Source organism: Bombina bombina, chromosome 4 (assembly GCF_027579735.1).
Source record: "Bombina bombina isolate aBomBom1 chromosome 4, aBomBom1.pri, whole genome shotgun sequence".
In the NCBI taxonomy this organism is placed as follows: Eukaryota; Metazoa; Chordata; class Amphibia; order Anura; family Bombinatoridae; genus Bombina; species Bombina bombina.
The window spans coordinates 263653825-263665899 of record NC_069502.1 but is presented as its reverse complement, the minus strand read 5'-3'; the positions used below and the strand labels follow the sequence as shown (position 1 = coordinate 263665899).

Here is a 12075-nt window from a genome sequence, read left to right as displayed (position 1 = left end):
TATAAGAGTATATCGTCGATCTGAAAAGGGAGGTAGGAGAAGAATCTCTACGACCGATAACAGAGAACCTATGAAATAGATCCCCGTTAGGAGGACCATTGCATTCAATAGGTAATACTCCCTTCACATCCCTCTGTCATTCACTGCACTCTGAGAGGTACCGGGCTTCAGCATGCTGAGAAGCGCATATCAACGTAGAAATCTAGCACAAACTTACTTCACCACCTCCATAGGAGGCAAAGTTTGTAAAATTGAATTGTGGGTGTGGTGGGGGGTGTATTTATAGGCATTTTGAGGTTTGGGAAACTTTGCCCCTCCTGGTAGGAATGTATATCCCATACGTCACTAGCTCATGGACTCTTGTCAATTACATGAAAGAAATACATTTATCAGGTAAGCATACATTTTCTTTTTTATGACACGATGAGTCCACTGATCACCTAATTACTATTGGGAATTGTGACGAACCAAGGTTAACCAACCCTGCGCCAGTCACTTGTTTGGCACAGAAAGGGTTATCAGACCCCTTCTACTGTCACTAATATGTCAATCAAGCCACACCAGGCAAGCTTGTGATTTAGTTCAGTGGGTGCAAGGGTTAACAACACTCTCTAGTCTGTACTAGACTTAAAAGAAATGCCCAAAACTCCCCTTTAATGCCACCCACACTAAACGAACTATGCTGCCACCACTTATGATTTATTAAAGGGAAAATCCTAAGGAAAAACCCAGACTTACACGTTAACTCTCTGAATACAATTTAGCAGAAAATAACCTAAAATATACAGTTCTAATACCCCAGTCCTTTCAGTGATGTGGTTCAATTATTAGACAAAGGCCAAAGCTTAATAAAGGAATTATTTATTATGCCAAAAATATTATGTACAATGCATTATTAATAAAAAGTTGTTACAAATAAAATTACACACAGCAAACAGTTTTTAAAATAAAAAAGGAGAAAACCAGATTGAATACTTTACTAGTCTCAAGATCTGTGCCTGGGGACTGGCATGAAGCGATGGGTGCTTACCCTGTAGAACAGCTCCCCTTGTAAGAATGACCATTTCAGTGTTAAAGTGAATGTAAATTTTCCCGTTTTTAGGAGTCAATATTAATTCATAATCAGTGTAATAGTCAAAACGCAATATTTTTTTTTCAAAATTCGCAAAATATCACATTATATTTTAAATGCAAACTTATCTCCGTTTTCGTATCTAGCTCCTCCCATCCATTTCTTCCTTTATTTCTTCCGCATAACGTATAGAGCGGTCCCACCCGCTCTAGGACGTGTTCGAAAAGCTCTTTTCTGCGCATGCGTTTAACATTCAGTGCCTGATTTGCGCATGCGTTATTAAATTCTCTGTGAATCCAGGAAGCAAATGACTGCTGCATTTTTATGCGCATGCTTAAACCGTGTATGCGCAGCGCTTCTAAATCAAAACAGCAGTTGGTTTACGCATGCGCATAAAGAAAGACGCATGCGCATAAAGAAATAGGGACGTCTCCGAAAAGGGGCTGGACGCCATGGGGTATGATTGATTATTAGTAGACTACAGTGTCAATCAACCTTCAAAATGCGGTCCAAAATGGCGAGCAAGACGATTAACAGTAAATAAGTATATAGATCGATATAATTATACTTTTAAAAAAAAAACGATGAATTAAACTTAACTTAATTTTGAATGATAAACAAATTGCAATTGTGCGATAGCATTGACTTTACATCCACTTTAAAACACAAGACCCTTATACATTTTTTCAATAGATCATGTTGCCTGACCTCACCCCCTCAGCAGGGGCTGGCCCGGGAAACCCCCTATATTTTACAACAGTCAAACTTTAAGTACCTTTGGCTGACTTTAGAGAATACAATATAATTTTCGGCTAGATAAATCCATTTTCATATAGACAGACAGACAGACAGACAGACAATCTCTTACTTGCATTGTGAGAATCAATTTGATACCAAATATGACATGGTCGTCATATTCCTTCATTTAATGACATAACATGTTTTAAACACATATCTACATGGTACCAATGTCCCTTTATTGACCTCATCAGTTTCTTGGAAGAGGCACTGCGTTGTATCTCTGGAGCTGACAAGTTTTATTGGCGTTATGATTCAATGCATACACAATAACATTTGGTGGAATAGGCCTTAGAAACTATTTCTGGCACATCAAATATAAATCATGTGCTTACCTAACTCAGCACACAGTTCTTCTTAAAAAACAAACTGTTTTTAGTTCACAAACTAAACAGAATTAACCCCTTAGCAGCTAAATACTGAGGTATTCGTGACAGGAATCAACACCCACGCTAGAGTGCACAGATGATAAAGGAGGGACAAGACAGGGAAGCTAAACGCAAGGCACCACTGCCTGAAGAACCTTTCTCCCAAAAGTGGCCTCAGTCGAGGCAAAAGTTTCAAATTTATAGAACTTTGAAAAAGTGTGAAGAGAGGACCAAGTTGCAGCCTTGCAAATCTGTTCCACAGAAGCTTCATTTTTGAATGCCCATGAGGAACAAACAGCCCTCGTGGAATGAGCCGTAACTCTCTCTGGAGGCTGCTGTCCAGCAGTCTCATAGGCCAAACGTATGATACTCTTCAGCCAAAAATAAAGAGAAGTAGCCGTGGCTTTCTGTCCCTTACGTTTTCCCAAGAAAACCACAAACAAGGCAGAAGACTGACGAAAATCCTTAGTCGCCTGTAGGTAAAATTTTAGCACACATACCACGTCTAAATTGTGCAGAAGCCGTTCCTTCTGAGAAGAATGATTAGGACACAAGAAAGGAACAACAATCTCCCGATTAATGTTCCGGTCAGAAACTACTTTAGGAAGAAATCCTAATTTTGTATATAAAACTACCTTATCTGAATGAAAAATAAGGTAAGGAGACTCATACTGCAATACCGAGAGCTCTGACACTCTACGAGCAGATGAAATAGCAACAAGAAACAAAACTTTCCAAGAAAACTTAATATCTCAAACGGAGCCCCTTGAAGAACTTTAAGAACTAAATTAAGACTCTAGGGAGGAGTAACTGGTTTGAACATAGGCCTGATTCGAACCAAGGCCTGACAAAAAGATTGCACGCCTGGTACGTCCGCCAGACGCTTATGCAACAAAATAGACAAGGCAGATATTTGACCCTTTAGGGAACTTGCCGATAATCCTTTCTCCAAACCCTCTTGGAGAAATTACAAAATTCAAGGAATCCTAACTCTACTCCAAGAGTAGCCCTTGGATTCACACCAATAGAGATATTTACGCCATATCTTGTAGTAAATCTTTCTAGTTACAGGTTTACAAGCCTGAATCATGGTCTCTATAACCGATTCTGAAAAGCCCCGCTTGGATAAAATTAAGCGTTCAATCTCCAAGCAGTCAGCTTCAGAGAAACTAGATTTGGATGAAGGAAGGGCCCTTGAAGTAGAAGCTCCTTCCTTAACGGAAGTCTCCAAGGTGGAAGAGATGACATGTCCACCAGATCTGCATACCAAATCCTGTGAGGCCAAGCCGGTGCAATGAGGATCACCGACGCCCTCTCCTGCTTGATTCGAGCAATGACCCGAGGAAGAAGAGCGAAAGGAGGAAATAGGTATGCTAGACTGAAGGTCCAAGGTACCGCCACGGCGTCTATCAATACCGCCTGAGGGTCCCTTGACCTCGATCCGTACCTGCGAAGCTTGGCATTCTGCCGAGATGCCATGAGATCCCCCCATCTGAGGATCAGGCTGGAAAATACTTCCGCATGGAGTTCCCACTTCCCCGGGTGAAAGGTCTGCCTGATCAGGAAGTCCGCCTACCGGTTGTCTACCCCTAGGATGTGGATCGCCGACAGACAGCAAGAGTGGGTTTCCGCCCACCAAATTATTTTGGATACCTCTGTCATCGCTAAGGAACTCTGCGTTCCTCCCTGATGATTGATGTAAGCCACTGAAGTTATGTTGTCCGACTGGAACCTGATAAACTGGGCCGAGGCTAACTGGGGCCAGGCCAAAAGAACATTGAAGATTGCTCTCAGCTCCAGAATGTTTATAAGTAGAACAGATTCTGACTGAGTCCAAACTCCCTGAGCCTTTAGGGAGCCCCAGACTGCCCCCCATCCTATAAGGCTGGCGTCTGTTGTCACAATCACCCAAGAGGGTTTGCGAAAGCAGGTTTCCTGTTAGAGATGATCCTGAGACAGCCACCATCGAAGAGAATCCCTCATCTCCTGCTCTAGTATTATTCGTGGAGACAAATCTGCATAATCTCCGTTACCATTGACTGAGCATGTTTAACTGCAGAGGTCTGAGGTGGAAACGAGCGAACGGGATGATGTCCATTGCCGCCACCATCAGCCCGATTACCTCCATGCACTGAGCCACTGATCGGCGAGGAGCGGACTGAAGTGGTAGGCAAGATTCGAAAATCTTTGATTTCCTGACTTCTGTCAGAAAAATCTTCATTGATAGGGAATCTATTATGGTTCCCATGAAAGTTACCCTTGTATTTGTAGTTAAATTTATCTTCCATCTGTGATATTGCAGGAAAGATAACATTTGCGGTGGGACCTTGCTTGTTGAAAGAATGGCGCCTGGACCAGGATGTCTTCCAGATAGGGCGCCACTGCAATGCCCCGTAATCGGAGCACTGCCAACAGAGATCCCAGAACCTTTGCGAAAATTCTGGGAGCTGTGGCACGGCCGAAAGGAAGAGCCACGAATTGGAAGTGTCTGTCTAGAAAGTCAAACCTTAGAAACCTGTGATGATCCCTGTGAATGGGAACATGCAGATACGCGTCCTTTAAATCCACGTTGTCATAAATTGACCCTCTTAGACCAAAGGAAGAATGGAACGAATAGTTTCCATCTTGAAAGGACGGTACCCTGAGAAATTTGTTTAAACTCTCGAGATCTAAAATAGGCCTGAAGGTTCCCTCTTTTTTTTGGGAACCACAAACAGATTGGAATAAAATCCCAGACCCCGTTCCTGCATCGGAACAGGAACTATCACTCCCAGGTCGAAGAGGTCTCTTACACAATGTAAGAACGCCTCTCTTTTTGTCTGGTCTACAGATAATCTTGAAAGCAGAAACCTGCCTCTGGGAGGAAAACTTTTGAACTCTAGTTTGTATCCCTGGAACACTATGTCCACTGCCCAGGGATCCTGAACATCTCGAACCCAAGCCTGAGCGAAGAAGGAAAGCCCTACAAGATCAAGTCCCGGATCGGGGGAAGGCCCTTCATGATGTCTTTGATTCAATAGCAGGCTTCTTGGATTGTTTTCCCTTATTCCAAGACTGATTGGGTCTCCCGGAAGGTTTAGATTGATCTTGCTTGGAAGAGGAAGAATTTCCCTTGAAATTTCGAAAGGAACGAAAATTACTCTGACGTCCCTTTTGCTTGTTTCTCTTATCCTGAGGGAAAAGATGACCCTTTGCTCCCGTAATATCAGAGATTATTTCTGTTAATCACGGTCCAAACAAGGTCTTTCCCTTGTAAGGAATCGCCAAAAGTTTAGACTTGGATGACACATCCACAGACCAAGGTTTTAACCATAAGGCTCTGCAGGCTAGAACAGCAAAACCTGATATTTTTGCTCCTAGCTTGAAAACCTGTAGGGAAGCATCAGTAATAAAGGAATTAGCTAACTTAAGAGCTTTTATCCTATCCTGAATCTCATCAAGGGGAGTGTCTGTTCTAATACCATCAGGCAATGCATCAAACCAATATGCCGCCTCGCTAGTGACGGTAGCGATGCACACTGCAGGTTGCCATTGTAACCCCTGGTGTACATACATCTTCTTGAGTAACCCCTCTAATTTTTTATCCATAGGATCCTTAAAGGCACAACTATCATCTATGGGTATAGTAGTTCTCTTGGCCAGAGTGTAAACTGCCCCTTCCACCTTGGGTACTGTTTGTCAAGACTCCTTGATAGAGTCTGCTATGGGAAACATCTTTTTAAAAATAGGAGAGGGAGAAAAAGGGATACCCGGTCTCTTCCATTCCTTAGCAATGATCTCAGTAGCTCTATCTGGCACAGGAAAAACCTCCAACAAGGAAGGTACATCAAAATATTTGTTTAGCTTACTGGATTTCTTAGGATTAACTACAACCGTGGTGTCGCTGACGTCCAAAGTAGCTAAAACCTCCTTGAGTAACAGACGGAAGTGTTCTTGCTTAAACCTGAAAGATACAACTTCAGTACCAGCAAGAGGAATTACACTGTCAGAATCTGAAATTTCACCTTCAGATGCTACTAAGGTATACTCCTCCTCAGGCTTCTGGGAGGGAGCATTGGAAATAGCAACAACTGCGTCATAAACCTCGCTTACTGAATGTCTGATTTTCCTCTTACGCTTACCCTGCAACATTGGAAAAGCAGACAACGCTTTAGAAACTGCAGAAGACATGAGAGAAGCGATGTCTTGTAAAGTAACTCCAGAAGAAGTTAGAGAGGAAGCGCAGGGCACTGCATGTGAGGGCAGTAAAATTTGGGACGCTTGAGGAGAAAGCTGCGGCATAAATTGAACATTGTCATTAGATTCATGAACAGCATCCTCTTTGGAAAATGTTGGCTCAGAAAAAAAGTCTATCCCTATAGTTTAAAGTCCTCTCAATACATGAGGAACAGAAAGGGATTGGTGGTTCCACATTGGCATTAAAACACAAAGAACAAGTGCCACTTTGTAAAGCCTCTTGGTCCATTCTGACTCACAATAGAAAAATGTCAAAAAAAAAATAAAAAAAAATTAAATTTAAAAACATAAAAAACGTTACTGTCACTTTAAATTAAAACTAACTTTTTTACTCCATTTTTAATTTTTAAGTGTAGAGAGGACAGGAAGCTTAAATATCACCTCTACACCTCAGCTGTACTTTGCTGAGGTGCCTACCTGTCAGTTGCAACCAATTCCTTCTGAGCAGGAGCCGTTCCCTTCACCAACAGAACCGAAACTGAGCAGCAGTTACAGAAAGTCGGTCTCCGGTCCTAAGCATGCATAATAAATAGAGAATGCGTAATAGGAAAGGAAAACTGTACAACTTCACCTTCCAATTATCAGGAAGCGAAGGAGAAAAGGCGCGCAACGCAATTGCCGCCTCCTCTAGTACCGCCCATTGTGGGCGTCGCCAATAGTCATCTCCCGGTCAGCATATTGTTATGAAACCGCCGGGAGATGTGAAACTACCAAGTATTCCTTGCCCCAGTGCCTGAGTCTAGGCTGTCAGCATAGTGTCCCCTGAGTGTATAGGAGAATTTATGCCTCTTAAAGATAAAGTACCCAATTCCAATGAGGCAATGATATATGTCCCATCCTATGAATTAAAGTGCCCAACGTTTTCTGAGTCCATTAACCCCAGAAATAAAAGTCAGCACTGACCTTATATTCTGCCCGACAGCAAGGCAGCTCCCAGGTTTGAGAGGTCCTCTCCCTCACATGGACCTGTGAAACAAGAGTAGTGACTGAGTAATACCTCAGGTTTTCAGAGTTAGGGCAGCATCAGTATATGGGAGGCGCAGTGAGAATTATGTCCCACAAGTTCCCATTGCTCTAAAGCCACCACTGCTCTACTGAAGAGACTGATATGGACTATGGCTACACCCTAAGACAAAGCAGCACAATCTTGTACTATTTTAAAAATAATAAACTCTTGATTGAAGAATCTTTTCTAACACCTAACTTTACCACTTCCTTGCTCTTAAAGGGACAGTCTACACCAGAATTGTTATTGTTTTAAAAGATAGATAATCCCTTGTTTACCCATTCCCTAGTTTTGCATAACCAACAGTTATATTTATATATTTTTTGCCTCTGTGATTATCTTGTATCTAAGCCTCTGCAGACTGCCCCTTTATTTGTTCTTTTGACAGACTTGCAGTTTAGCCAATCAGTGATGGCTCCCAGGTAACTTCACGTGCACGAGCACAGTGTTATCTATATGAAAAACATGAACTAACACCCTCTAGTGGTGAAAAACCTGTTAAAATGCATTCTTAAGAGGCGGCCTTCAAGGTCTAAGAAATTAGCATATGAACCTCCTAGGTTAAGCTTTCAACTAAGAATACCAAGAGAACAAAGAAAAATTGGTGATAAAAGTAAATTGGAAAATTGTTTAAAATTACATGCCCTATCTGAATCATGGAAGTTTTTTTTGGACTAGACTGTCCCTTTAACGTAGGCAAAGAGAATGACTGGGGTGGGAGGGAAGGGAGGTGATATTTAACAGCTTTGCTGTGGTGCTCTTTGCCGCCTCATGCTGGGCAGGAGTGATATTCCCCAATAGTAATTAGATGATTTGTGGACTCATCGGGGCATTAAAAAGAAATAATAATTTGCATCCTCCAGGTAAAATAAGGGATAAAAAAAAACAAAAAAACAACATTTCACCACAGTTATCACTTCTAGAGTCTACCAAGACAGTGTGTTTCAGCTGATGTTAACTGCACCGTTTTCAAATAAAATTATAAAATGAGGCTCTCTCTCTCCAGGATGGATTAAGAGCCTGAGTGATAACCGCAAAGCTGGAAGAGTCACTCTCAACAACATCAGAATCATTGTAAATGGAATATAAAAGAGAGGGCTCAAGAACATTTTCCCTATGACTAGACACAAGGATGAGATGACGATTGGCTGGAACTCATATGTGGCCTTATTTCTTAAAATGGTAAAATCTATAGAAACGTGTACACCAAGTTGCATGTTTCTTATTATTTAGATTAGTTTACTCTTAATAAATACAAATATATATATATATATATATATATATATATATATATATATATATATATATATATATATTGTCCATGGAAACAGAGAACTCAGGTATTTAATCAACCCTAAGAGTCTAAGGGCTAAGAAAAGAGACTAAAGATTGAATTATTTGTAAAGCTAAATATTCAGTGGGAAGGAGGACATAAGAGACAACAGGCAAGACATGTTAAAATAAATTGATGCATGTGTGCAGGCATTGCCCCTCTTCCCCTAAGCTATGAATCTCCCTATTACATAGTGTTGTTCATATTCTCATTCCCATGTATTTGTGTCTAATTACGGTTCACTCTATTTCCATTGTCCATATATTTGTTAATATTTTATCAGGTTGCACCAGCACATATATGAATAATTATTTTTTCAATTTTAAATGTACCACTGTCGTCAGTTACTATTACTTAGTATGTGTCTTTTGAAGCTCAAGAATAATGTTTAATGTCAAAGGAAGAGTATACAAACACTAACACACCTGTTATCACTCCTGGTCTCCATAGCCATGGGATTTGGTGAAGCTCGATGACTTGGGATTGGTATGAGATTGCCTCTCTCTGCTCCATATTCTGATTGTATGCGAGGGGAAGTGTGGGTAATTTGCTGAGGGACCACTTTGGCTGAAAATCCATAAAACAGAGGTTTTCAACTGCATTAGAAGCTACACATAAAATGATATGCACTTAAAACTAGGAAAAATTGACTAATCAAGTAAGAAAAACCATGACAAGCAAAATACAAGCAAGTTTGTGTTGTAAAATGCAGTTCTCTGAAGGATAGTAAGAAAAAACATAAGTTGCACTTACCAACAGGAATGCTGGATGCAGTTACTGCTGTAGCATGGGAAGAGTGAGTTGGCATAGTCATAGTAACTATGGTACTTGTTGGAACTTGTGTGTGAGGAGCAGAGCCTGCAAATATAAGATTAGAAATTAAAGTCTAAAATATAAGAGACTCAATGTTTTACAGTGTCAAACTTTTTCAAATTTGTTCATATAGAATAAAAAGGGAGAAATATAAAAAAGAGATACATTCAAAATAAAAATTGTATGCTTAAAATGTTTGGTAAAAAAACTGAACCCTATGGAGACAGGCCACATTAAGGACCTAATAATTTGGGGAAAACAAATAATTTTGGGGAAAAATATTACTGAAATGTATACCCTTTATACCCTTTATCTTACTCTATACCAATATATGAGTCTAGCTTTTGTATCCAACCAAAAGGATCTGTATATGTATGCATCACTTTTCTACAACTGCTTTTTACTTAAAGGGACATGATACCCAAATGTTGAAGCATTTTAAAAGTGATGCAGCATAGCTGTAAAAGGCTAACTAGAAAATATCACCTGAACATCTCTTAGTACATTTTGAGGTAAATCTCATACTTTTTTTTACAAAGTATTCACACCCCAGTGTAAAGAATGCTAGCCCCAGGACTTGCAAGGGAGTGTGCATCTGGCATGTACAGGAACAGTCATGTTAGTTTCCTATTCAGTTTAAGGAAGTTAAAGTGAAATCTCATGAAACCACAGCAAGGCAATGCAAGACCTCAGCACTGCTGATGCGGATAGGCTATTGTGTTTTTTTTCCAACTTGCAGCTCTACACAGAGCACTTACTCAGGGAAGATGAACACATTTTGAGGTAAAATATCTTCCCTTATTACACATTAGAGATGTTCAGGTGATATTTTCATGTCAATTTTTTACAGTTATGTTGCATCACTCAGGTGATTTATCATTTGAGTATTATATCCCTTTAAGTATTATTAAATATTTTAATCGGGATATATGAGAGAGACAAGATGCAGAAAGGAAATGTCAATGTGATAGAATAAATAAGAGATAAAAGGGGTAGCCAGAGTTTGTGTGGGAGTGAAACTGTCAAAAAACTGAAGCATCTTAAAGGGACACTAAACCCACATTTTTTCTTTCATGATTCAGATAGAGAATACCATTTTAAACAACTTTCCAATTTACTTCTATTATCTAATTTGCTTAATTTTTTAGATATCCTTTGTTGAAGAAAGAGCAATGCACATGGGAGAGCCAACACATGAGGCATCAATGTGCAGCAACCAATCAGCAGCTACTGAGCCTATCTAGATATGCTTTTCAGCAAACAATATCAAGAGAATGAAGCAAATTAGATAATAGAAGTAAATTAGAAAGTTGTTTAAAACTGCATGCTCTTTCTAAATCATGAAAGAAACTAATTTTTAAAAAAATAAAATAAAAAAATAAATAAATAAAATCGGGGTTTTATGTCCCTTTAAGGGTCTATAATATTAAAAAATGTTCTTTAAAATGCTTCTAGGAAAGCTAATCACTTATTTTTGTGATAGCTGGTACTCTGCAATGGAGTGCAATGAATATTTAGATATGGTCTGTATTCCTCAAATCAAACAATGGATATGCCAGCAGTTTCTTTATCACTTTAGTGACAACAAAACTTTAGTCAGTCGTCAGCAATATCAATCATGGCGCAATCTATTTTTATATGCTGATGTGGCATTTTGTCTAATACAGGAGTATTGTCAAAAATGGTCCTATTCAAAACCAAAACACACTTGTGCATTTCAATTATGAGTGTTCTGCCCTTTAAGCTTTTTCTCAGTTGAAAGATAAGGTCATGAGAAGAAGTATTCCTGCTTGCTATAAAATGTGGTTGTTCCTTGGAAGTCATACATGCATCTCCCTTTCAGATCAACAAGTTTCAGTATTACATTCATTTCAGATTTTCTTTTTTAGCAGTTTGTCTGTTGATTCTAGTTTACCAAAGACTGAACACCACCTTATAGGGAAAGAGTGGGCTTTACTTCTTTGAAAATGAATATGCAGGCATAGGACATCAAGTTCCAAAACCCTGATACAAGCACCAAAAAGTATTTTTACGATAATGATATTATCCAAATAATATAGATCAGTTTATGCTTTACTATAATGTCAGCCACTAAAAATATGGCTTTTTAATTTAAAAACCATGAAGGCAGTAAGCAAGGTGTAGTAAACAATTATTTTAGTGTGACCAGGGACTCTATAATTTCATGAAGCTGTAAAATGGTTAGTCAAGTAGAGATAATGTGACAGTACCATTATTAATCGGAAAACTGCACTGCAACCGACCTGATGTTGTCACTGAAGGCAAAGAGTTGGTTGCTAGAATTGGAGCCACAGTAGCTGCCGCTACTGGATTTCCAGTACCAAATAGAGTCTTCTATAAGAAAAAGAAAATAAGACAATTATAATACTTCACTAAAATATATGTAAATAACAAATTAATATTGAAAAAAAAAAAAAAAAAGGATTGT

The 12075-nt window shown here is 39.5% G+C and overlaps 1 protein-coding gene across 6 annotated transcripts in view; it reads right to left on the bottom strand.

The window, feature by feature from the left end:
- SAP130 (Sin3A associated protein 130) overlaps positions 1 to 12075 on the bottom strand; it is a 260377-nt gene that overhangs the window by 207307 nt on the left and 40995 nt on the right. For 5 of the 6 annotated variants that reach the window (XM_053709950.1, XM_053709947.1, XM_053709951.1 and 2 more), the window contains exons 10-12: positions 11891 to 11981; positions 9567 to 9671; positions 9239 to 9380 (exon numbers count right to left, since the gene is read on the bottom strand). In XM_053709950.1, coding sequence (XP_053565925.1) covers positions 9239 to 9380; positions 9567 to 9671; positions 11891 to 11981 — 338 coding nt within the window. The remainder of the gene's footprint in view (positions 1 to 9238; positions 9381 to 9566; positions 9672 to 11890; positions 11982 to 12075) is intronic. The other variant, XM_053709948.1, reaches the window with a different exon arrangement.